Source organism: Dasypus novemcinctus, chromosome 7, assembly GCF_030445035.2.
Source record: "Dasypus novemcinctus isolate mDasNov1 chromosome 7, mDasNov1.1.hap2, whole genome shotgun sequence".
Classification (NCBI taxonomy): domain Eukaryota; kingdom Metazoa; phylum Chordata; class Mammalia; order Cingulata; family Dasypodidae; genus Dasypus; species Dasypus novemcinctus.
Genome location: NC_080679.1, coordinates 49,586,438 through 49,613,075, shown reverse-complemented (window position 1 = coordinate 49,613,075; position 26,638 = coordinate 49,586,438). Strand labels below are relative to the sequence as shown.

General features: G+C 34.4%; 1 protein-coding gene across 1 annotated transcript in view; it reads right to left on the bottom strand.

The window, feature by feature from the left end:
- Positions 1-6,246: 6,246 nt before the first annotated feature.
- Positions 6,247-26,638, bottom strand: part of STK17B (serine/threonine kinase 17b) — a 35,615-nt gene continuing 15,223 nt past the window's right edge. Inside the window, exons 3-8 of the mRNA XM_058300436.1 lie at positions 24,212-24,424; positions 16,339-16,483; positions 14,548-14,674; positions 12,919-12,967; positions 11,620-11,799; positions 6,247-8,969 (exon numbers count right to left, since the gene is read on the bottom strand). Coding sequence (XP_058156419.1) covers positions 8,687-8,969; positions 11,620-11,799; positions 12,919-12,967; positions 14,548-14,674; positions 16,339-16,483; positions 24,212-24,424 — 997 coding nt within the window. The 3' untranslated portion in view covers positions 6,247-8,686. The remainder of the gene's footprint in view (positions 8,970-11,619; positions 11,800-12,918; positions 12,968-14,547; positions 14,675-16,338; positions 16,484-24,211; positions 24,425-26,638) is intronic.

Below are 26,638 nucleotides of genomic sequence, written 5' to 3'. Positions count from 1 at the left end.
AAAATTTAGTTATAAACAATCAGGGCTGGAACCAGGGAAATATGAAGCCTGTAGATATAGTCATGATTATTGAGTTATAGGGTATGGAAGGGCAATGATAATGATAATGATAGAGAAGAGAAGCTACTGTTTTATTCAATAATTCCATTTTATCATTTTCCCCACATGTAATTCTCCTCACATACACTTTGTTCACATGTTATTCAATGTAACTAGAGTGATTGCATAGTTTCAGTTGTGTCAGTAGTTGGTGACTCAGTTGCTTTTTACAATTTGGCTAGAAATATCCTTATAATTAGCATATATTCTTCTTTTGGCCTTTCAAAAGGATTACTAAATTTAAATTCTGGTGGTGAACCATAGAGAGTAGAATCCTTCTGATTATTTATAATCCCTTTCTGCTTATTCTGAGATTTGGCTACAGCATAGGGTTGGCATAGGACCTAAACGTGACAGATTTTTTTACTTGCCTCTGACCACTCTTGCACCCAACCTGCCCACTGCGGACATTCTTAAACAGTTTCCTTAGTAACATATTTTAAAGGGAAGTACTTAATGGATTTCAATAAACTGGAAAATAGGTGTTTCATATAAGTAAAATCTTTTACTTTTCCATATAAGATAGAAAATTGTGTGTGTATGTGTCCATGTGGCTGTGAGAAAGCCATGCATATGGGAAAGTGATTAAACTTCTCTATTCTCATAGAAAAGCTTTGATAGATAAGGAAGAAGTCAAATGATATGAATAAACCTTTGCTTTCAGGTGTGGAAATATTACAAAAGAGTTTCTTGTAGATGGGTGGTGAGGGTCCAGTCCCCTGGTTCTGGAAGCCAAGGCATAGTCAAGCCAAGAGTCACCAGCAGAAGGCCATGCCAATGACGTTCTACCAAGTAAACATCTTCAAGATATTGAGCACCTATGAGAACCAGAGCTTGCAGTGTCAGAACCACCTGGTGATTTCTAAGGAAGGTATGAAAATTAGAGTTCCATAAGGAGGGCTACTGAAAATAGTCTTACCTGGATCAAGAAATAGGAGCCTGACCCCCTAACCCCTTCTCCAATAACAGAGAGCTTATTGGTTCTCAAAAGCTCAAATTCTATTCTTGGATAAACCACATCCTTGGCAAGCCTTGGTTGGGTTTCCTTCAGCATCTAGTAAAGTATTTCCCAGTAAGTGTCCATGAATAATATCCAAAGAGATATTAACATGGTCAAAATAACTATGAAACACATTACACACTAATTCCTTACTTGCAGATTCCCAGTGTAAATTAAAGTCTCCGAGGAATCCTGCAGTAAATATGCATGTTTAGCACTACCAGCGTGTTTCCAAAACACAACTGCGTATAGAATGCTTACTTTACCATATACCTAGTAACTTTATAAGGAATGTGAGTTTGGAAAACATGGATGATTTTGTCAATTAAGATGCTTTCAAATGAAAATAATAAAATCCAACAGTTAGTGGCTTAAACAAATAAAGCCTTCTTTATCACATACTCAGAATTTGAGAGGAAGATGAAGGCTGCCATTGCTCCACTGACTTCAGTGTCTCAATAATGTAAGGACAGCATGTCCAGGTGTCTCTTGTCCCTTCACTCATAATTCCAAAGTGGCAGAAACAGCTTCCACTCAAGAAAGTGGGGAGGTTTGGGGCTATCCGCAGATTTCTAGTTTTCGTCAAGAAATCAATATCTTTTTCAGAAGCCACCCAGCAGACTGCTAGTTTATCTCTAGCTGCAAGTAGCTAGGACAGCCTCTATAGTAGAGCAGGCAAGTGAAAAGGGGGCTGGGTGTAACGAGTAAGTTAGACAACCTAGTGTTTTCCACAATGGTAGAATTACTTACAGGAATTTATTGTACATTGTGGTTGTATGTGTTGTTTCCATCAAAGCACACTGTTCAAACCAGTTGTACGAAACGTACTGTTATTTTTATAATAAAGAGCATCTGGTCATGAGGATGCTCATGACTTTCTGTCCATAATAAAAGAAAATGATCTTAAGAAGATCAACATGAGAAAATCTTAGGCCTCAATGCTATCTTCCCCCTCCCTGTCATGTTTATTCCAAAGAAAATGTTTATTCCACGCACCCTTTTGGATCTACCTTAGCCCTAAAAGCCATATTCCTGGTGTTAGAACATTCTCTCCAACATTCTCAACATGCACCAGGGAACAGGACAAAATTCTCATCTCTCCAAAGACCTACAGATCTCTGTTTTCTTCTGAGGCTTTTTCACTCTTCATGAACCCTATTTTTCTTAATCGTTTCAAGTATTTGGAAATAAAAGCCTAAACAAAAGTTTTTTGTGGGTTTATTTTGGTTTTGAGTGCCACCATAAACCTCCTCTAGTGCGAAGAAGCACAATCTTCTTATAGAAAAGGGGAAAATACAGGCAGAGAATATAAAACAGTATTACAAAAATTATTTGGCCACACACGTTACACAATAAATTATTTAATCACAAATTTAAGATGTTGAGCGTTTAATGGCTGTCTCACGACATAGGTTGTAAGCTCAGCTCAAATGACAAACACTGTCCAAGGACTCTTCTGATTCTTCACCTTCTGCCAAATTTTCTCTTCAAGCGACACCTTCCTCCAACTCCTTCACTGTCAGCAAAGGAGAAACTAACCAGCCCCTTACTTCACACTTCTATTGTCATCCACCTTTTTTTATCTTCACTTTTGCCTTGAGGAGAAAATGTTCTTCCTTCTGCTAGCCAAGGCTGACTCCCTCATTTGGACTTTTGATCTCAGCACTTTCTCTGCCATTTTGTATCATCAATCATCTTCCGCTCTCATGCACTACAATCACTGCTGCCATGCAGACTCCTCCTCCGTCTACAAACATTTCCAATTCTGTCCTGCTCTAAAAAAAAATGTTAAACATGAACTTTCTTTCTTTTTGGAAAATATGTATCTGTGGCTTCTAATTCTCACTATTCTCTCAACAACTTGCAAACTCACCATTCTAGTGAAATCATTATATCCAATGATCATTTCTCAATCCTCTTCCTCTTCCAAGTCTGCTTGTTTGACAAAATTAATGCAGGTGAGACTTACTTCTCCCTTAGCTTGTGACATTGCCCTGTCCTGTCACAATCTGGCTTCTCCTCCCATCTCGGTCATAGAGGGAGGAGGACTAGTTAAATCATCACGCTAATCTAGATCGGGGGTAACAAATTAGATGCAGCGCACCGCCTGTTTTTGTAAATAAGGTCTCATTGAAACACGCCATTCCTTTGTATATTGTCTATATCTGCTTTCATGTTGCAACAGTGGAGTGAGTAGTTGTGACTGACTGGAGTGCTAATCTTAAAATGTTTAATAACTGGGCCTTTATAGAAGAAGTTTGCTGATTGCTGATCTAGAAGAAAGATTGTTTATCATCAGGACTCAAGAAGGGATGACTATGAGAGATATAAGTGATAGAAATTAAAAACAAATTGGAAGGGGTGCAGTAAGGGAAGAGATAAGGAATCAAATTTTTAGAACACTTAAGAGATTTTTAGCTGTGATGTGTGGGTGAATGTATCATTATCTAATGGAGAAACATAGCCATGGGTAAAAAAGTAGTACTAAAAGGGAAAGTATGATCATGATTTTATTTAGCACTATTATACTTTACTTGTGTCCAAATAAAGGTAACATTACATTAGTGCCCAGAAGGAAAATCTAGGCCTAAAGAGAATTGGGGGATGCTTTGTGCCAGAACAAGAAAATTAAAATTGGAAAGAGAAATGCACACAATGAAAACATATAAAAAATTCCTCCTTCCTAAGCATTCAATTGATTGGCAAGTTTTGCGCACCATTTTTCTCTCTTCCTCGTCAGACCTTTTACATGGGAATTTATCATGTTCCTTATTCCTCCATATTTTCATCTCCTTGAAGAATCCCTTATTTATCTTTATGCAACACGTAGCAGCACACTGTTATTCACTGGCATTTTCTAAAAGTCTCTGTTCTTACCAGAGAATGGAACTGCTTTTTTTTTTTTTAATTTTTTTTAATTGATTTTGTAAAAATATTACATTACAAAAAAATATATGAGGACCCCTTCAACCCCTCCCCCCCCCCCCAGCAACACTCATTCCCATCATCATGACACATCCATTGCATTTGGTAAGTACGTCTCTGGGCACCTCTGCACCTCATGGTCAATGGTCCACATCATGGCCCATACTCTCCCCCATTCCATCCAGTGGGCCCTGTGAGGATTTATAATGTCCGGTGATTGCCCCTGAAGCACCATCCAGGGCAGCTCCAAGTCCCTAAGACACCTCCACATATCGTCTCTTCCTGCCATTCCCCATACCCATTAGCCACCATGTCCACTTTTCCCACTCCAATGCCACCTTTTCTCTGTGGACATTGGATTGGTTGTGTCCATTGCACCTCTATGTCAAGAGGAGGCTCAGATTCCTCGTGGATACTGGATGCAATCCTCTCGCTTTCAGTTGTAGGCACTCTAGGCTCCGTGGTGTGGTGGTTGTCCTTCTTCAACTCCATCTTAGCTGAGTGAGGTGAGTCCAATAAACCAGATTGTAGGTGCTGGAGTCTGTTGAGGCTCAGGGCCTGGCTATCACATTGTCAGTCCAGAGATTCAGATCCCCTAAATATATCTTAAGCCCCGACACCAACTACAACTCCAGCACAGTAGCATGAAAGTCTTAAGAAGAGAGATCCCATCTGAGTCCAGATTCATCACGCATAAACACCAGCTCCAAAGAAGGGCCATCTGACATGGCAGTTAATCCCATCTGCCATGACCATAGCACCCATGGGCCTCTTTAGCCCTCAAAGGAACCAATATCTGGGGGTTGTATCTACTTTATCTGTCTCTTAGACTCTGCTCAGTTGTGCATAAGGGCAATCCTTCTGACAGCCTCCAGACTCTTTTTTAGAGACTCGTAGCCATATAAACTCATTTCTCCTTTCCATTTCCCCCTTAGATTAGGTCAAACAGCATTTTAAAGTCATGTTATTTTATGTAGACAGGGATATTCTGATCTGCATTGAACCTTCCATTCAAGGTCATTCTCCAGTTGCATCATCAGTTGGTAGTTGATAGTGATCCCTCGGTGCCAGGGAGGCTCATCCCTGGGTGTCATGTCCCACGCTGGGGGGAAGGCATTGCATTTACATGCTGAGTTTGGCTTCGAGACTGGCCACATTTGAGCAACATGAAGGCTGTCAGGAGGAAACTCCCAGGCACAATGCTGCTCTAGGCCTTGTTCTTATTTCAGGCATATCAGCTCACAAGCATAGTCATTAGCATCAGGGGCTCACTGTTGGACCCTCTTTCCTTCCCGGTCCTTGCCGCTGCACTTGGGAGACTGTCGCTGCTCCCCTAGGGACCACGACAGAGCACCACCGGCCAGGAACCCAGAACCCCCCCAGCTGTAGTTTTTAATTGTTGCCACTATGGGTATATCCAAACATTACCATGGACCCTGGACATATGTCCTGTATAGCTCCCTGTCAGCCATATATCACCTGTCAATAGTATCCTATACCGTATTCCTCCATTGCCATTGTTGAACCACTCTGTGATCCAGAACTTCCTGAAAATTGAAGCCCAATATAATGTCAGGATCCCTTACTAGCAAAATGGCATATAGCGATGGGTTTAAAGGTTAGATATAGAAAACGTGTTGACTTGGAAAAAAATCTACATCCTATCTTTTTCTTTTTTTTTTTCCCCCTAATTATTGAACTTCTCTTAACAAGAGCCCTAGACCACAGCAATTCATATATATAATATACAGCACTCCCACACATCCACCACAAAACCTTTTCCCTTCCACAGTGATACTCTTACACTCTATTCACATCATATTTACTTAAAGTGATGTACAGAGTCTGAGACAATAGCTTTCAAACAAGGTGACATCTGTGCTTACATTGTGGTGCTTACTTTAGGATACACAGTTTTCTAATTTTTTAGTTATCCTATGTTTTACATTATGGTTTACATTATCAGACTGTCGTCTCCTATATGTTATGGTGTAATATTACATGTTTTATATCCATCCTTGTGTACTCTCGCAAAACTCCTCTCTTGGAACTGCTTTTCTTTCAAATTTATGTAGCTTTTCTAACAACACGAATCTAAGAAACATACCTGTATTGGAAAGGGAGTTCAGAGTTGACCTGGGTCAAGGGCTAGAACCACCAGGCAAGCTTTGAAGAATAACAAATTTAGAAGTACTTTAAAAAACAAAAGACAATCACAAATGTAAAAAAAAAAAAAGTGCTTTTTAATTTTCAACTAAAAGGATCAAGTTAATATAATAAACAGTTCTTTTTACCACAGAATTCATTATAACATTTGTCTTAAACATGATTATTTAATGAATGTTAAGATGGCAGTGCAGTTGTAATTGTAACTTCTGTGAAATTTACAATGAGTTAAACTTCTTTAAAATATTTTTATAAAATTATGAATTGATAATAATCTCCCAAATTGGAAGACAGATAACTTAATTTTAATACATTTTGAAATTAAAGTACTATTGTTTACATAAACAATTAACAAAGACAAGCTTCTAAGTCAGATATCAAACTGCAAACTCAAAAATAAACCAAAGAAATGTAAACAGTCATAAAATATCAACATTTATAAATGTTGCTTAGAACAAGGTTATTCAAAGAATGGCCCATAAACTATTTGTGAGAAGTCCAAAATCAAAGAAAAGAGTTTGTGCCAGAATGAAAATCAGTTATGTTACTAATCACACTGGCTCACTAGAACTTTTTCTCATAACAAGACTTTCTTGATAAATGAAGCAATGTGTTCATTTATACCTCGTACAAGCATCTTGTCCTATTACAGACTGGAGAATAGAGGACTGCTGACTTCTTTAAAGTGCCATAAGTTTTACTACTTAGAATTAGATTAACTTCACTGTAGGGAAAAAAATTAAAATAACAATTTAAATTGCTGTCTCTACATCATGTATATCTCAATTCCATCTATCTAGGGACCCTATCCCAAAAGCAAATTAAACTTTATAAAGCCATCACAATTTAACCTTAATATTCAGATGTGTTTTAAGTGTTACTGATGTCTATTCACCTCAGAGGAGCTCCCTAAATTTCTACTGAGATTCATCATCTGCTTCTGTCAGAAAAAGATTAAGAATCAAGTCATTTGTTAATACATTCTTTTTAAATGTATAATTTATTTTCACATTTCCAATTAGTGAAAATATTCAAATTCAATTTTATGGAACAACTTTTTTTCTATTGCTTATGCAATCACTAATTGCTTTTTTCAGTAAACAATGTTAGGTAAAAAGGTATGGAAATTAAAACTATGTATTCTATTAACTAAGAGGAAGCATATACACTATATTAAGATTCCTCAGAGAAAAGGAAAGCTGCTATAAAGGATTTTTCAAAAAGAGGTTATAATTCAAAATCCAAACATTTCTGATTTTTATATTTTGTTATGGTATATTTTAGAAATTTTTAAATACAGGATGGCCTTTTGGGAAAGTAATCTTTTGCTCATTTTCCAGTGACTTACTATGCTTTGCCTGCATTATCTTAATACTAAGGACAAATAAGTGGAGATCAATAATTTAAGAACAACTCAGTTTTAGATACACAGGGAGCCCAATTAGGTTCTACAATGGCTAGTTTACTGGACCAAAAAATTGCTTCTTAAAGGATTTAAATGCATATTTACATGTCATAATAGAGTTCCTTTGACACCTGAGTTGAGTACAAATATACTAGAGCAAAGAGTCTCTTAAAAAAGTTGTCTAAAGACTGTATTTTATCTATCTATACATATATATATACACATAAACCTATACATATACATATGTGCACATACACAAGTAGAAGTAACTATTCCTTGAGAAAATGGTAAAGATATGAAAGGAATTCACCATCTAGCCAAATAAACTGACCTGATGGTTAATACAAAGTTTTTTTACTTGTTAAAGAATTTGAAGTTTCATCAAAATTTCAAGATTTTTAGAGTAACATATGAATCAAAGGTATATTTTGTCAAAATATAGATTCTTTTAATATTGTAACATGGTCATGAGGTCACAATTTTCTTAATATGATTGCAGACTTTGCAATAGTCACCAGGTGGGGATTCATCCCTGATCAGGTTTTCCAACCTCCTCTTTGCTCTGGTTAAAGGGTATCTCTTATAGAGCAGACTCTATTATATAATAGACATCTTATGCATTTTCAAAATTTGTGATTGAAAAACATTTTCAATTTTAAGATGTCTCCTGAGCATCTAGAAAATGGTACATATTCTGGATTAAACTTGACATTGTCTTCCCAACCACGTCTGTTAAAAGAGGCAAGGTATAGGACTCACCTTGTAGAAAGAGCCTATTAAACTTGAATGTCTTCATTTTGTTCAGTTTACATTAACTATAACTCAAAATCATTTGAACTTGAATTTTTCCATTAATATGTAAACTCACAGGCACAATTTTATTTTTTGTCATACATTTAAATATTTTCTTCTCTGCAGGAAATGAAATTATGCTAGCGACTAGTAACTTAGCATAAAAACACTTCCCTAAATTCTTCTATGCAAAAGTGCACTTACAATATAAACATGTCACATAAACTACAAACCATAATCTCACACTGGAGTGGATTTAAAATCCCAAATTCAGTCCAAATGAGTCAAAGAGAAAAGTGCTAACAGAGCAAATCTGAAACAAGTTCATGAGGATTGGGCAATGAGTCATCAAAGCGAAATCTTTTGGAAACCATGCTGCTATCCTCTGGGATATTTTCTTTGTCTTCTCGATCACCACAGGTTCCATTACAAGAAAATTTAGAAGTTTTGTCTTCAGAGGGCCTTACTGTATGATCCTGAATTTGAGCAGAACTAGCAGTTTCTTCAGGATGAAACAAGTTTTCAAAGTCCCATTGCTGTAGCCAAGAATGAGAAAGGCAGATTTCCGCTGTTGGTCTTTTCCTTTGAATTAGAGTACCAAGGAAAAATTGTGAGTTACAAAGCAAGTTGAAAATATCTGTAGTTTAATAGATTACATATATTTTAACTTATTATGCAAACAACCCATGCTTGCAATTTAAAAATCCAAAAGCCAGAGAAGGGAATAATATTAATATTACTAGCAGCTAACATTTATTGAATGCTTAGTTATGTGCCAGGGTCTGTTCGATATGCTTCAAATATATTATCTAATAATCAGAAGAAACCTAGGAAATAGGTGCTCTTGTTCTCCCCATTTTATAGATAAGGAAAGAAGGATCTAAGAGGCTGGAATTTTGCCCAGGATTTCATAACTTGCAAATGGTATAGTTAGGTGGAACTTTGTTTCTAGAGACTCTGCTTTTAACCATTACACCATGTTTTCTTCATTTTCCTCATTCCCCAGTCCCACCTTCTGAACTTTTCTCTACATGTATATGTATGTACACACACATACACATGGATTCATACATCATGTATTTCTCAATTTTACTTCTTCACCTATTCAACAACACATTCAAATATCTTTTCACATTGGTTTAGCAAAAGCTAACATATTCATTAATAGTAGTATACTCCACAAAGATACACTATGATTTATTTAACCAGATCCCCATTGATGCCCCTAGCATTTTGATATTATAAATAATTCTGCAATAAACAGTTTCTGGGTACTTCTTTGATTACTTTCATAGGATAAATTACTAATAAACTTATTGTGTCTTTATATTTTGAAAGATGGTACTTAGTCTTCTAAATGATTTCCTATACTCAACTCTACCATTATCTTGCCAAAGATTGTAAAAAATTAATCCAAGTTCTCTTATACTACTTTCATGGTTTTACTTTGTGAGGTTAAAATCTTTATTCCATTATGAATCTATTTTCAAATAAAATGATACATAAAATAGCTTTTATTTCCCCCCAATAAACCTTTTCTTTGAAGCACAACTTACAAGGAAATATTTTTTAGTGGACAGAACATTGGTTGGTTTCTCTATTCAGAATACTTGATTCTAATCTGCCAATGAATGCATGACAATGGAAAGTACACTTAATTTTAAGATTCCCTTTACTACAGAAAAAAACATATGTGTCTGGCTTTGTAGGTGAATGACAGATTCTTTTTGCTTAAGAAACAAAGTTGATCAGTTCAGGTGAAAGATATTCTATAAATGCAGCTTGTAAGCAAATGCTTACTTCAACTATACCTAAAAATACAGAATAAGAAGTAAAAAAACTCAAGGAGTTTATTCTTTGCATTTACTCATCACTTTCAAGTTTGACCTCTTCTCAGGTGTGAATTCACTTTATACATAAAAGTGTTGTCTACACGTGGGGAAAAAAAAAAGGAAAATGGGACTACCTTGAATAAAATTCTGGCATGTGCTGAAAATTCAATTATCATGGAGCTTACAGATGAGACTGCCTTAGCCTAACAAATAAAAAATAGCAAAACTATAAAATCTCTTGGGTTTACAAACCCTTTGGAGGAAAATATATTTAAGTAATTTATATTCTCTATTAATACTCTATGTTCTTAAAAGCAATAATTGTAAAATCTTGAAAACAAAAGCTAATGTTCAATGATGTTTATCCATCACTTTGAGTTTTTAAATTTTGTTTTCTATAATGAAAGTAACATGGTCATATTATACAATATGACCCACCTATACTCCTAACTCCTACCCAAACACAACCACCATTAATTGACATTTGGGTATGTATTTCAGGTTTTTCAGGGGTTTTTTTTCCCCTGATTAAAAAAATATTAACGTGCTCATTATAGAAATTTTAGAATCTAGGTTAAAAATATTTAAGAAACAGAAAATTGTTTACACCTACAAACAACTACAGTACTACTATTTCTACTAAGCAACCATTCATGTCAAAAATATAGCCAATGAGATTTTGTTTGGGACTTGCATTATATTAAGCCAATAAAATAATTACTAAAACTGTAAGTTTTTTTCTTACACAAATAAGGAAACTGAGTCGTAGGGATATAAAGTAATTGAGAGAAAAGATCTGACAAATAGTAAAACCAAGACCCCTGCCCAAGGTACTACATCACAGCTTCTGTATTATATGTAGCCAGGCAATTTCAAAGTAAATACGGCTGATTCTAGGTAAAGAAAAGGGGGTACAGCTTTCTTTTCCTGATTTGAAGTTGCCAGTGAGTGAGATAAGTCATAAGCCATAGCTTCAAGAGCCTTGTTTAGTAGGCTTGGAAAGCCATCTGATCCTTAAAGATTTGACAATCTAAACAATTTAAACTTGCTACATAACTATAATTACTCAACTATAACTCATTCCCAATAAAGTCTTATCATAACCAGTTGTGTATTGTAAACCTTTTATTTATAATTATTTTAGGGAATTTCAGAGATTAGTAGCAGTTTGAAAGAGAAATAACCCAAATATTCTCCTCACTTCAAAATTTCCTATTGTATATTTTATATGTTTAAAGGCACATATTTGTTATTTAACAATCTTTCATATCATCTCTCTCCCCATTTTACCTGCAACCTTAAAGCATACTTGTAATAATTTTATACTATTTCAGAAACTGTCTTTCTTAATAAACATCTTATTTATTTTGTAATTTAAACAAATTAATGTTATTACTTACTCTGGATTTTTTACCAAAAGACTCTGGATAAAGTCTGTAGCCAGCTGTGAAACTGATGAAAAAGTCTCTTCTGAATAATCTACATTAACTTGAGAAATATTGAGGTATGTTTCCTGATTATCTTCTCCCACAAATGGGGATGTATGAGTTAACAACATATATGCTATTATACCAATATTCCTGAAAAACAAATCAGGGAGAAGAAAGGAACTTAAAATTGTGTGTTAATTTTTAATATTTATATAAAGTGCAATCAATACTGTACATATTCTTGTCTTCAAGATTTATACAAACTGCAGATTTAAATGGCTTTCAAAAGTTCCTACAATATATTATTAACAATAAAACAACACGGTATCTCAAAGTTTGCCTCACAGAGAGAGAAGACAGCAAGGAATGCATGTTTGTGTTATATAATTATAACATAAAGTACTAGATATATATCATTATATCTACAGTCTGTCCTTCACACTTAAACCAGTTGTCAAGTACATGAAGCTGCTCAAAGAGCAGCATTTCCCAAAGGCACCCAATGGCACAGTAATGATCTGTAAGATGTAGACAGGAATTCTGAACAAACAGGGTCTACAAGTTTGGCAAAGCACAAAGTTGGGCAGGCAGATTTCTTTACTGCAAAACTTTTCAGCTTTAAATACGTTAATGACAAGCCCAGTGCTCAGGAGCCAGAAAAAGACAGTAAGTTTTACCACTTTCTCACCACAGAACTCTTTTTCCATTAATAGTTCCATGGCACACAAGGAATAAGCCTAAACTCTTCCACTTGGCCTATGGAATCAGTCTCCCACCCTGGTATCAACTAAACTTCCCGTATCAATTCCAATTCTACTCCTTACTATAAATATACTTTATTTGCCAGCCATGGAAACTCACAATTCCCTACTGATAACTCTCACAGAACTAAACTTGTGTAAACCTGACCTCATTTTTCTGCTTAGCCAATACCTTCTAAATCTAAATCAAATGCCTCCTATCTGGTGGAACCTAACTATGCCTTGGCTCCATGTTTATGAGCCTTTATTACTGATGAGGGAGCACTGAATTATGACTAAATTGAGTCTTCCTCAAGGAAAAGTATTTTGCTATCTATTTCTATACCTTTATCTAAGAGCCAAAGACTTCTTTAAAAAGAATAGACAGGTTTGTGTTTTCCTGCATAACAATGATCCTTAAAAAAAAACTTTTAAAGGTGGCTTTATTATTTACATTTGGAATCAAAGAACCCCAGAATATATACTACCCACTTTTAATAAAGGCATTTAGGTCCTAACAAAATCTTACCACATATCCGTTGCTGTGGTAATGGGATCATAGTTCAGGATTTCTGGAGCTGATGCAGAAAATAAAATTCAAAATCAGTACTGATAAATTTTAAAAACATGAAAATTGCATAATATTAAATTAGAATTGGGCTCCATATGGAAAGTCTAATGATAAGAGCAGTATTAATTATCCTGTGATTGGACTTTGAAACATTTGTAATATTGAGCAAATTACATTACCAGGTGGTTCTAAAGTACCTCTAATGTCCTTGGAGTAACCAGGAGCTATGTCATTTAAAACAATACCAAATTCATTAATTATGAAAAAGTTAAACGTTAGAATCTAGAATCCTTTTTAAAAATTAGTTTTATTAGTTTGCTAGGAATTAGTTTACATTATTTTATTAGATTGATTTAAGTTTTTCTTTTTAGGTTAAATAGGATTATATACATTTCAATGGCATTCTGAACAAACTATGCTTCTTGTAAATGCTTTAGATTTCAGTAGATTAATATCGTTCTTAAATGATCAAAAACCCAATTCCTAAGCAATTAATTCCCTACCGTCTCCTCCCATGTCAAAAAAAGAAGTATAATATAAATTCTCTAAAAATCATCATGTACTTCAAATTAGTGGAGTCTGAACTAGTATTTATGGTAAATAATAGCTTTCTTGTTTTATAATATGGTTTCATATTAATAATTTCTTCAAATATAAAATGTTTCCTAAAGTCTAATATTTTTGTTAATAAAACCTTTGAGTCATATCACATACTGTCAACCTCTATTATGCCACCTATAACCTTTACACATACATCTGTGGACATTATAGCCCTATTAGCATTCAAAAGTTAGTATTTGTTTTGTATTTTATCTTTGGGACAGATAAAAGTGCCTAGCTGAGTGGCAATTGTTCTGTTTAATTGCATCTTTTCAATTCCTGCATGGGATATCAACATGAGCAACAACAACAAAAAAGGCAAAAAGAATATTACTATAAATTAAAAAGTTTATAGGATTCTTCATAAAACTAAAAATTCTTTCATACACATAATCTAATTTGATTAATTTAGTATAATGTTCCTAGATTACCTAATCATAGACTCTTTTTGGCACCCTTTTTTAAAGCCCTCCTTTCACAACCCAACATGAAATGTCGCATTTTGAAGCAGCAGCCAAAACCAGCAAGGAGTCCTGTTAACAACTCCAGCAAAACAAAATATTTGTACTGGAAGCAGTTTGGACTTGAGGCCAGGACAGAGGCAGAAGTGGGGAGTGATGTCTGTCCAATAGCCAGGCATCAAGGGCAATAAGGGGGCACTTGACTCTATTTTCCTCTTCTTCCATTTTTCTCCTGTTCTCTAACTTCCTCTCTCTTTTCACTTTCTTTTTCTCTATGTAAAAAGCCCTTGTACACAAACATTAAACTTTTGCACTTATATATTTAATACCCTGTGAACTATCATGAATGTCTCAATAATCCTACGTTTACCACAGTCCATTTAAACGTCATAACCAAGTTCCAACATATTAAAATACTTGAACCAAATGCATCCTGGAATTACAAGTGCTAAAATATAGTTTTATGGAACTACCATATATGCAATATATTTCGAAAATGGTGTATAAAATAAAAGAAAATTCTTACCTAAGTATTCTGGAGTTCCCATGATTTCCCTAAGTTCACAGGCATTCCCTATTTTTCGAGACATTCCAAAATCTACAATTTTTATGTCCCCAAGAGGGTATATGCTGCTCAATAATATATTCTGTGGCTAAATAAAGCAAAACAAAAATGATAATTAATGTACAATAGAAGAATACTAGTCTGAGATCAATGGTAAATAAAGTAGAATTGATCGTTTAGCCATTATTTCATTGGGTCAGTCATAAAATGTTTATTGAACTACTACTATTTAGGAAGAATGATGCATTCAGTGATGAATACAAATATACTCAAAGAGATTCTTAGTTCATATGGGAAAAAAGGTATAGGTAGAGACAGATACAGATATAATGAGACATAGAATCTGCAGTAATAAAGACAAGACTGCCTACTTCTGCCCATAAGAAGGTCCAAGAAGGCTTTAAGGAAGAGATAACGTTAAAGCAAGAGTCTTAAAGGACAAGCAAAAGTATTCCAGTATTCTAGAGAACAGTATAGAAGAAGGCATGATGGAATTTCCAAAACCAGAAAATGGTTCAGGATAGTACGATAGTTGTAAATGAACTGGGCCTGATCATTCCCAGGGTTCAGGTTAGATAATAAGGGGAATGGTAGGTTTCATCCATTGCCTCCTAGAATCACATGTATCTTACTACTGCAGGCCTAAGCCTATTACAAAGCTCCCTGCCACTGTCATTCCATATGTACACCTGCTGAGATGCTGCTCCAGATTCTGTGCCATTCCCAATCTGTTGTAAGAATCATAACAGTCTCTTAACATTGGGAAAATTCCAAACTTATTCATTATCAAAAGTCATAGAGACCAATACAAGAGAAGAGGCAACGACAATTAGCTCTGTTGTTCTCAATCACAGGCTTTACAGTATAAAAGCCAGGTTTACATGCCATCCCTGATGTTAAGTGCTGTGCGATACTATTTAATGCCCTTGATTGTCTTTAGCAGGAAAAAGACAGGAACTGCTAGTGGTAAGACTATCCTCATATTTTCTACATTGTTTCTTTTCCAATATCTTATCAGTAGGGGAAATAACAGGGATGCTAGATAATAAATATCTCCCATCCCCATTTACTGTTAGCACAATGCAGAAAAAAATCAGATTTTTTTTTCTTTTGAAAAAGGGGTAAGAGAAAAAGGAAAGATAAGTCCAATTTGAGACATATAAATTTGAAATTTTCTGCAGGACAACTAAATGGTATCTATTCTACAGTTGGGAAAAAAGGATTTGAAATTCAGGAGAGAGGCCTAGGCAACTGGTAGAGATTTTGGAATCATTATATGAAAGTGGTAGTGGAAGCCAGAAGATCATGCAGGGAGACTATATAGAAAAGGAAGAGGTCCTTGGGTGGCTGTGGAGGAAGGATAAGGAGAAAAGATAATAGCATGAGGTGATCTTCAGAGAAAGAAATAAGAATTGAGGATTTCAGAGGCAGGAAGTTTTATAAGATAAGAAGGACCAGAATGAGGGGGTCAGAGTGAGATGGAGTGGAATGATTGTAGGATTAGAACATACAAGAAAGGTGCATTTTAAGAGCCTAGTGATTAATCTGAGTAGCTCACACATGCAGTCTTTTCTTCTCTGCCAATACAAAATTAAGTCCATGAAGCACATAGGTTAGGAAAGAGCACACCCAGTGCAGTCCAAAGAACAGTGATCTGACTGTTGTTTCCCATCAATACCAGCTTATAATTGTGCATACCAAGAGTAGAGTAGGAACACAGATGTTGCATTACTTTAAATCACATCACATTACCTTTAAATCAAGGTGGACTATGTTATTCTGATGTAGATAATAAATTCCTTCAAGTATTTGTTTAACAAGTCTGATAACATCATTTTCAGAGATCATTTCAGCCAGCTCAGGTAAACACAGGTTGAAAATTTCCCCACCTGCAGCACTGAAATAAAATTCAAATAAAAGAAACTTGAAGACTCATCAACTTAAAAATAACAACTTTTAAATACTATATACCCGTTAACAAAAGCACACAGATATCCAAACTTAGCCAGTATATATACTTCAGGACTGAGCTGGGGTAACTTTGAGGAGGAAAGTAAATGACAAGAATATTTCAAACTCTGGGTACTAATAATTGAATAATAAATGAATAAAACAGAATTAGCCTTATAATCCAATAATATTGTAGTCTGCCTTAATACCATGATGAAAATAACAGCTAACACTATAAGCTTGGCTCTGCTTTGCTCTATGCCTTCATATATTCCACATGAATATATGCACATGAATATCATCTACTTTGATCCTCATGACAACCATGTGATGTAGGTGGTTATTATTCCCTTTTCACCAATGAAGAAACACAGGTACAAAGAGGTTAAGCAATGTGTACAAGGTCACACAGTAAATTGGGGGCCATGATATGAATCTATATTATATGACATGAGAGTCTGCTTTTTTAACCAATATCCTATATTGAACACAGAATACTTAGAGCCAGACCCCACCCCCATTTTCTTTTTTCATATAATTATAAACCTAAAGAATGTTGATAAAGGCATAGTAAAATCAAATAACCTGAATTTAAATCCTAGCATTGCCATTTACCAGAAATATAACTTTGGGTCAGTCATTTAATTTGAATTTTCCCATCTATAAAATGGAGATATCAGGGTCAAATCTAAATAAATAATATAAAAATTTTCAGCCATCAGCTCATGCAAAACAGAAAACACTTTAGAAACCACTTATTTGTCTGGCATGTAGTAAGTGTTCGATAAGTGCTGAATGAATGAATGATATAATAGGAACTCATTCTTCAGAGTGGCTGAAATTGGGATTCAGAAGTCTTGGTAACTTCTAATCAGAAGAGGAATGTCATTTGTATTTTGAGCCATGAGAAGAAAAAATAATCAATGGTGGTTGCAAATTTGAGTCCCAAATTGAAAATCACAAAGGCTGACATATCACACTGCAGATATAATGTGTAATCGTGTCATCTGTACAAAGTGTGCCAGTAGGAGGCTGCAGGGATTTGCTGCTTTATAGTTTAGTTTATGACATTCCAGAGAAACATTCTGTGGGATGTGGAAATATACATGAAAGCTTTGATCATATATACATTATTTCCACCTCTAGCCCATGACGCCCTGGAAATTTATGATAAATTAACTTCAATATCTGCTTCAAGAAATCACAGTAAAGATAATTAATTTAAGTATTGAATTCTAAAGGAAGGTATAGAAGGACAGTATTAGAAACTCAGATTAAATATATTTTTTTAATTTAAATTAACAAATTAATCTTTATAAAGTTAACATAGAGACTGCCCTGGAGGCTTGTTTGTCAGTGTCAGATGTTTACTTGTCACACCCCTTCTCAAGGTCTCCCAGGAAGAACAGGAAATCCACAGCACAGGCCAGCAGCAGGCCTTCCTCTTTCACTTTCTGGTTACATTATTTAATTTTAACTAAAAGAATCCCCTCAAAACAGAAAATAGTCTAACACAGCCGTGCAAAAAAACAGCAGATAATATTATTAATGTGATCATAAGTAAGTAAGAAAATGGAGAGATTGTCTTAGAATGAGTTATTTGCTAGGCACCTTACAAATATTAATTTGTAAGTACAAATACTAAAAATCCAATGGTATCTGATAAGAAATCAGACCAAAATAATCTGAAATTGTAATAACTTTATAAATATTAATCTACATCCACTAAGAAATAAAAATAATAGAAAGTTCCGAATTCTTCATGTGTTCAGCAACATAAATTGCTTTAGGTGAAAATTTCATTCTTGAACACTATATTTATGTACCAACATTTTACATTACATTCAGTACAGTTAATGACCAGAAACCTCCACTAATTCTAAAATTCAAACAAAAATACACTTAACTCCCAAACTGACATATAGTCTGTAAAGCACGTCCTCGGGCCTAGGACTTCAGGGACAGGACAGCAGAGTGCTTCTATAGGGATGACTTAGGGAATCAAGCGGGCCTGGGTGCCATTCTAGCTATGCCATTTATAGCTATGGAAACTGGGACAGAATTATATACCTCTGTTTTTTATACTTTAACATGGGAATAATGATAGCTCCTACTTCATCACCTTGGTGTGAGAATTAAACTGTAAATCCATATAAAGAATTTAAGCAGAGCAGACGTTATAAGGATCAAAGCAGATCATCTCTGTAAGTAGTTGTCACAGCATTTGACACAGAGTAAGCATTCAAGAAATATTAACTATTACTAGAATGAATCAACAAATATTAATTCCAAATCTAGCCAGCATGCAACCTTTCTGAATTTGGGGACTTCTTTTTGAACTCTGATTTTAAAGGTAATTTAAAAGTCTTTGCTAAATTAAAACTAATTTTTAGGAAAAGTATATTGGACATATAAAAATGTGCCCAATATTTTCTTGAGTGAAAAAGGAGGGTTATGATAGGGCATGTCCAGTATATCACAACTTTGTTTCAAAAGGTACATATACATATACAAAAAAATAAAAAGTTTTGAAATATAGGAATATGCCAAAAAATTAACTATAGTTTACATCATTTCTATTTTCTGTATCTTCTAAATGTAACACAGTGAATAGATATTACTTTTATAACCAATAAAAGTATCCTAATTTTTTGTTGTTGTTTCAGTAACAAGATCAAACAAAATGTTAATTGTCATCCAATCAGATTATCTCTTCCTTTTAATTTGGCAGGCTGACCAATGTCTGTCTTTTTTAGGACAGGCAATTTTCACACAGAAGAGAGACAAAGGTGGAGCTATGAGTATTAGGAAATTAGGACGAGTTAAGAAAGGGAAATGAATGGATAACACACAAAAAGCAGGTTGCAGACCTTAGCAGAAATTGAAGCATAAATGAAAGCAATGAGTAGCAAACAAGTAGACTCTTTGTTAAAACAAGCTACCCAGAATTATTTTAACAAGGGTGTGTATATAGACAAGAAAAATTATCACCACTCAGAAAAGTCATCAACATCATTATCATGGAAGGTAAACTCAGGGTCATCTTCTACTGTTCTTTTCTATATAAGAATAGTTTGCCCCCTGAAGGGAAATCAACCAACAAATTTAGAAATCTGGAGTGCGTGCATTCATTAGTTTACGCATTTGTGCACGTTTTGTGTATTTGTCACCCAGCACTATAGCACAGTTACACTCTCATGTAAAAATCTATGTCGTATATACTATCAAGATCTACATCTTCCTTTTTACAGTTTTCTGATGCACATTTTAAAAATTAGTAGGGTAGTAGTGAACATTTTTCCAAAAGACTCCCTCAATAAAATAAAAATAAATTTGACTTAAAAAGATTAAAATCTGAATACTTTCCTATACAAAATGATGGATTTCCTTGGGTAGTAGAGAGCCAAGATTTTCAGTAAAACAAAGTAATACCTTGTTATATAAATGGGCCAAAAATGGCTCCTGTGCATTTGCCCCTATGTTGTTTATTTTTTCACAACAAGGTAGGATCATTAGCCCAAAGCCCACAAGTGACGCCAACCTCAGATTCTTATACTTCAAATTGTTTTAAATATAGCCCAAATACACATATTTTTAGCCAATCAGAGCCTGGATACTTTGCATATCTCATGAAACTATATCCAACATCTACTAGCCATAGATGAGACAAACTGTGAGGCTGTAAAAGATGTCTCCCACCCAGCGACTCCAGTTGTGCTGCTGAATCAGCACATCATCACCTAGATACCTAAGCCCTCTCTCCAACTTTCCTCTCCCACAGGAGTTCCTTTGCCCTACTCTCCCTCTGGGTGTGGACTCCCACCACAGCCTGCTGGAAGATCTCCTGCGGAGATGGACTTCCCGCTCTGGCAAATCTGTCCTCAGGCCTCCAAAATAAAGGTCATTGTTAGGATGGTGCTACTGCCATCCCTTGGTCTTGCAATACACCCTTAGTGGGCTGTATTCTAAGGACAAAAAGAACAGCAAAGAAATGTTGAACTTTACTAAGCACTTTGTCATCAGTGGTGGTACTGGTATTTTCTGCTGAAATTATTTTGTATATACTATAGAGCAAATAAGCCAACACACTGCTATTGTTGAGTACCAGGTTCTTCACTGTGGGAGAAAGGAGGGACAAATATGAACAGGAGAAGGTGAAAAAGAACTCTGTGGTGGTGGATTTGACTTAAAGCTATTAGAATGAACTCGCAATTTAAAAAAGCATACTATTTCAGAATGGCATTCTTGGAAAAGTCCTAGAGGCAAAGATATCCCATTAACAATGAGCATGTCCAGCACCCAGACCTTGTTTTTCAAATTTCATTCCCCATTAAAAGAAACCAGAACTTCTTGGAGACATGACTTGAATACAGGTCAGGTAGGAAAATCTGAATTAAGCCTGGAAATCTTGTAACCATTAGCAAGGAAATCCTCAAAAACTAATGATACCATGTCAAAAGGGCATGGGAAACAGCTTGAAAGAGCATCACTAGTTAAATTTGAGACAATTTGAGCATGAAAAAGAATAACAGCAGAAACTGAGTATAACCCATTAAACAACCAGGAATCCACAGCGATAATTTAAATGGGAGAGGGGGATAGGAAAGGAGGGGTCCTCTTTTTTACAGAATGCCAGCTTAAAAAATTTAGAAGGAATAACAGAATTAGAAAATCACCATTTTGTGAATTAGAAAATTACCATTTTGTAACAACTGTTGTAATAATTCAGGCAAGTAGCCTCAATGGTTATGGAAATCACAGGATGAAAAGTTGTTAAAGAAGAGAAAATTGACATAGTCTCAAACTTTTACTACACAGATTACTTATTAATTTCAAAGGAAAAATGATAGCTGGGAGAGTCCACCTTAATAACATTCAAACTTAGCAAAAACAATAATGAAAAAACCTGAAATAGTGTCAACTGATATGATACAATAAGAAAAACACACCATCAGTCACACTATCTTCTAGCCAAAAATGCTTAACCTAAAATTAATCATGAGGAAACAATCAGATGAATCCAGATTGTGGAACATTACATATGACAATTGCCACTGATTTCCCCCCAAAACGCCAACCTCATGAAAATTAAATGAAATGACTCAAAAGACTCAAGAATCAAATAAAATATACAAATCTTTGATTAGATCATATATTAGAAGAAAAAAATAGGGCTATAAGACTCTTGGGGGTTATTGATGAAATTTAAATATAGATATATTGGATGTAGTTACTGACTTAACATTACCTTTCTTAGGTAATGTTACCTAACCAACTGGTGTTGGTTTTGTAGGAAAATGTTTTGGTTCTTAGGAATAAATACTTCCGCATGCAAAGGAGAAGTATCACAACTGAATTTCAAGTGGTTAAAAAAATATGGAAGAATGTCAACAATTGGTAAATCAAGATACAAGGGGTTAACTGTACTCTTCTTCCAACTTTTCTGTAGATTTGAAACTTTGCAAAAATTTAAAAAGCCATGGAAGAAAAACAAAAAAGCAAGATGGTTTGGGGAGAGAATCAAATTGGTAATAGTTAATAGATAAAAGATTTCAGCACTTTATTTTCAAGATTTTTATTTTCAAAGGTTATGCCACCTCATTATACAATGCAACTGTGAAAGTAGTAAGCATGGTAAATAAAGTGCTAGCAATAAATTTTGTAGGCCTCGGTTTCTCTGGTAAGAAACTAAATATATTAATCCACTCAAGCATTTGTGAAGGACTGGCTAAATTTTAATTGTGAGGTAGAAAGATCTACCACAGTCCTGCCCTAAGGAAATCAGTTTACTATTAGCATACCTGATTCAATTTTCAGAGCATGAATAAGGTCCATTCACAAAATATGTTAAATTTAATTGCCATACGCTGTTGTTACTGTTTAGATGAGCTCCAAAAAGAGGTTTTTATGAAAATGATCAATGTTTCCATGTATATACACCCTCTATCTAGTACAGTTTTTTTGAAAAATATTACCTACTGTTTAAATACTTCAAACAATGTGAATATCATGCAAGTAGATAATATTTTAAAGGCCAGCTGAAGAATTTTTGACAAAAAGAATCATAAAATGAATGAAAAATGAATTCATATTCATCGTATTGTGGTCTTTTCTGATTCTAACTTACTTTGAGTGTGTAAAGTCTTAATGTGGTATCTCAGAGCTTCCTGGGAAATGTACATAGTGTTCATGTATTCATTCAATGTATTAAATTTTTTTCCCTAAAGATACTTAAATTACACAAAATGTTACACAAAAGAGTATTCATTCTTAAATGGACTACTAGTGGGAAACAGACTTGGCCCAGTGGTTAGGGCATCCATCTACCACATGGGAGGTCCGTGGTTCAAACCCCGGGCCTCCTTGACCCATGTGGAGCTGGCCCATGTGCAGTGCTGATGCGCGCAAGGAGTGCCGCCCCACTGCAGGGGTGTCCCCCGCATAGGGGAGCCCCACGTGCAAGGAGTGCACCCTGTAAGGAGAGCCGCCCAGCGCGAAAGAAAGTGCAGCCTGCCCAGGAATGGCGCTGCCCACACTTCCTGTGCCAACAAGAGAAGCGGACAAGGAAACAAGACTCCAGCGAGTGGACACAGAAAACAGACAACCGGGGGAGGGGGGGGAAATTAAATAAAAATAAATAAATCTTTAAAAAAAAAAAAAATGGACTAATCATTGATTTGTCAGTCAAAATCAATATTTTCACTGACAAACTGATTCCTGGCAATCTATTTCCTGGCACAAAAATATATTTACTTTTCATAAATATATAAACAAACTCTTTCATCCTTAAAATAACTGAATACTAAAATACTGATAAACTTTTAAATGAAAAAAGGCAATGATGCTGACTAGTCACAAAAAAAGAATTACTATAATATTATCCACCAATATGTTTTTTCTGAAGAAATATTTATCTCTTTAGTTTATTATAAAATTGATTTATTTTATAAAATCTATCAGAATCATTCTAAAGCATACTAAACAAATTTAGCTGATCTCTTAATTGTTGCAGATGCTCAAATACATATTTTACGTACTTATAATAAATGTGTCAAACTCATTATGCACAAAAACTTACTATTTATAGTTAAGATATTGGTTAATAAACCACAGCTAGCTTAAGCATTTTCTATCACCATCTGACAAGCTGTTGATTATTTGAGTGTGTTCAATTTTTCACTCACTTCTGAGAAGACATGTTTTATTTCTTATTACTACAATTGCTAATATAGTGTTTTGTCCATCATGCATACTTAATAAATACTTCCTTAACAATGCGTTATCCATACCTTTATGCACTATATCTTTCTGTCCTCCTTAGAGGTATTTTTCAAATAGATGGACAAAATATATAAATGCTTTCAAACTTATTTGCCCATTAGATTGTTTTCTAAAAAACCTCAACCAATTTCACATGTCATTAACAAAAGTGTGTATTCATTTTCCCCAAACATTATGTGGCTATTTGTTTATTTTATGCTGTTTAATTAAAGTTTTTGTGTATGTTTTGTGAGTCTGCACATTTAGTCTTGGGAAAATATTTGAATACAAACTATGTCTCCTTAAATTTTCTCAATTGGAATCCATATAAATTCTTAACATTTCAAGTCAGCTTATTCTACCTATTAAAATATGTACCATAAATTTGCTTAAATTTGTTAAAATGTATACTTACTATTCCAATATCAAAATGATTTCACTTGTATTTTCATAGACTTCATGAAGATTAATCACCCGGGGACAGGACTTGGCCAATTCAAGTACAGCAATCTCATGCAAGATCTCAGCTCGACAATCCTGTCCTCGTCTTCTCTTTTTCAGAAATTTTGCAGCATATTCTTGACCAGTAGATTTTGATATGCACTGTCTAACCACAGCAAATTTTCCTCTAGAGGAAAAAATAAGGAAGGTTAATTTAAACTTTTCTGTAGAGAATATTGGTATAATACAGATACTGCTAAACCTCCAAGTTAAAATCAATCATTTCAAACATTCATGCCATTAAGGAATTTATCTTTGTTCCTGAATCAAATATTGCATGTACTTTTATACAAATTATAGTACTATCACATAAAAATTATAAATGGCAACTGTAGTAACAGTATAAAACACAGAATCATATTTGTTCCTCAGTAATATGATACAGTATCAATGTAGGGGCACTCTCATTTGCATGCCAACTTCATATAAATTATTGCTTTTAAGAATCATAACATGCAGTGGATGTGCCACAATGATGGAAGAGTTTGTTGATGTGGGAGGGGTGGCATGGGTGGGGTGGGGGGTATATGGGGACCTCATATTTTTTTAATGTAAAATTTAAAAGAAAATAAAGAAGAAAAAATAAATAAAATTTATGCAAAAAAAAAAAAAAAAAAGAATCAGAACAATCCTATATAGTAATTATTGTTCTGCTTTACAGATCCCAGAAAGGATACAAAATTTGGCCAAAATAAAAATTTAAACTCAGGTCTATTACCAAAGATCATTCTCTTCATCGGGTGTCACTTTAACTCATTAATCAAAAGAGAGCTTTCCCACAAATAAAAAAAAATCAAAATGAATATAAAAATGGGTATTTGGCTTATTTAGTTTTATTACAGTAATCACCTGACTTTTCAATACCACTGTTACACACTTTGAAACTTTCTTTCACACATACATATGCAAAAAGTAAAACAGTCATTTTAACCATATCTCTCTCAGTATTGCTCAGTAGTCTATAATGTCTATACTAGATAAAAAGGTATATGTGTCTTCTGGAGAGTATTCAAAGATACTTTATGATCAACTAAGAAAATTAATGATCATCAAAAGTTATGTGCAAACCTGCCCATTAAAGTCATATTTATTATTTTAAGAATAAGTAGGTTCTTAGGTCTTTTTAATATAAGTGCTTAGTTTCTCAGTCAAAAATTTTTAAACAACATCAAAATTAGAGTTTTTACTGATAAACGGGTATATTCCAAGACCCCAGTCACCCAAAATCTAGTCCTAAAGACCTAAAGCTATTTTGAATCAGACTATTTTGAGAAACTAATAAAAGCTATAGACTGCCTCTCAGAAAAATACACATGCCCTTATATAGAAAGTATTACATACAATTCCAGAGGGTTTTCAGATTTTGAACCCCCATCTATGAACCTTTACACCTGAGTCTAGGGAATCCAAAGCCTCGATCCTATGGTTTAAATTACTCTCTAGTTTATGGTACTAACAAATCAGTAAAAATAAAGATCTTCAGAAAGTAATTTTTGTTCCACAATCTCTCTTACTCAGCCTCCCTAAGAATATGCTTCCATTTTAGTTTATCAGGCTCTTAGCAAGAAAAATACTTTTTAAAACACTCATGAATAGTTTTTGTGGTAGTGGTGAGATTAGCAAAGTAAATTGTTTGGTTGTATTGTACTCTTATTCCCCAGGGCCAGGGTGACTCTTTATTTCCCAAACTTCCTCAAAATTGGTGCCAATAAAAAGCACTGGAAACCAGGCTGAAAAAATATATAGCTACAGATGTCAGGAAGATAAAAGTGATGAAGCTATAATCTGACCCCTCAACATCAAACTATACATCACCTATATAAATAAGCATTCAGAAACATGACTCTTCGAAAGCACTTTTCATTTATGATTTAAGAATGTTTCATTTTAAATATAAAATATTATCTCTCTATATGAAATAAAACAAATTGATGCATTTCAATGAGCACACAAAAAAGTAAATCAGTTCCTTTAGTTTATATTCAAACCACTTGTGTTTTATAAACTTTATACTGGATAAACTGAGTCAGAATGAGATTAAATAACTTATGAAATGTCATATATGGAATTTGAGTGTCAAGAATTAAACTGTGGAATATGAATTCCTAGCTTTCTATGCTAACCACAATAAAATAATTCCTCCCTTTAAGGCAGGTTTTTAAAATAAGTGCAACTTACTCACTTCTATCTTTTCTTACTTAGATTTAGAAGCAAAAATGAATTTAAAACAGAAAGGAAAACTTGAGTTTTGTAAAGAAATTCACCTTGTAAAAATTTAGGAAACAGAAACTATTTAGCCAAGAAAACTGTATACCTAAAAATATATATAATTTATAGTACC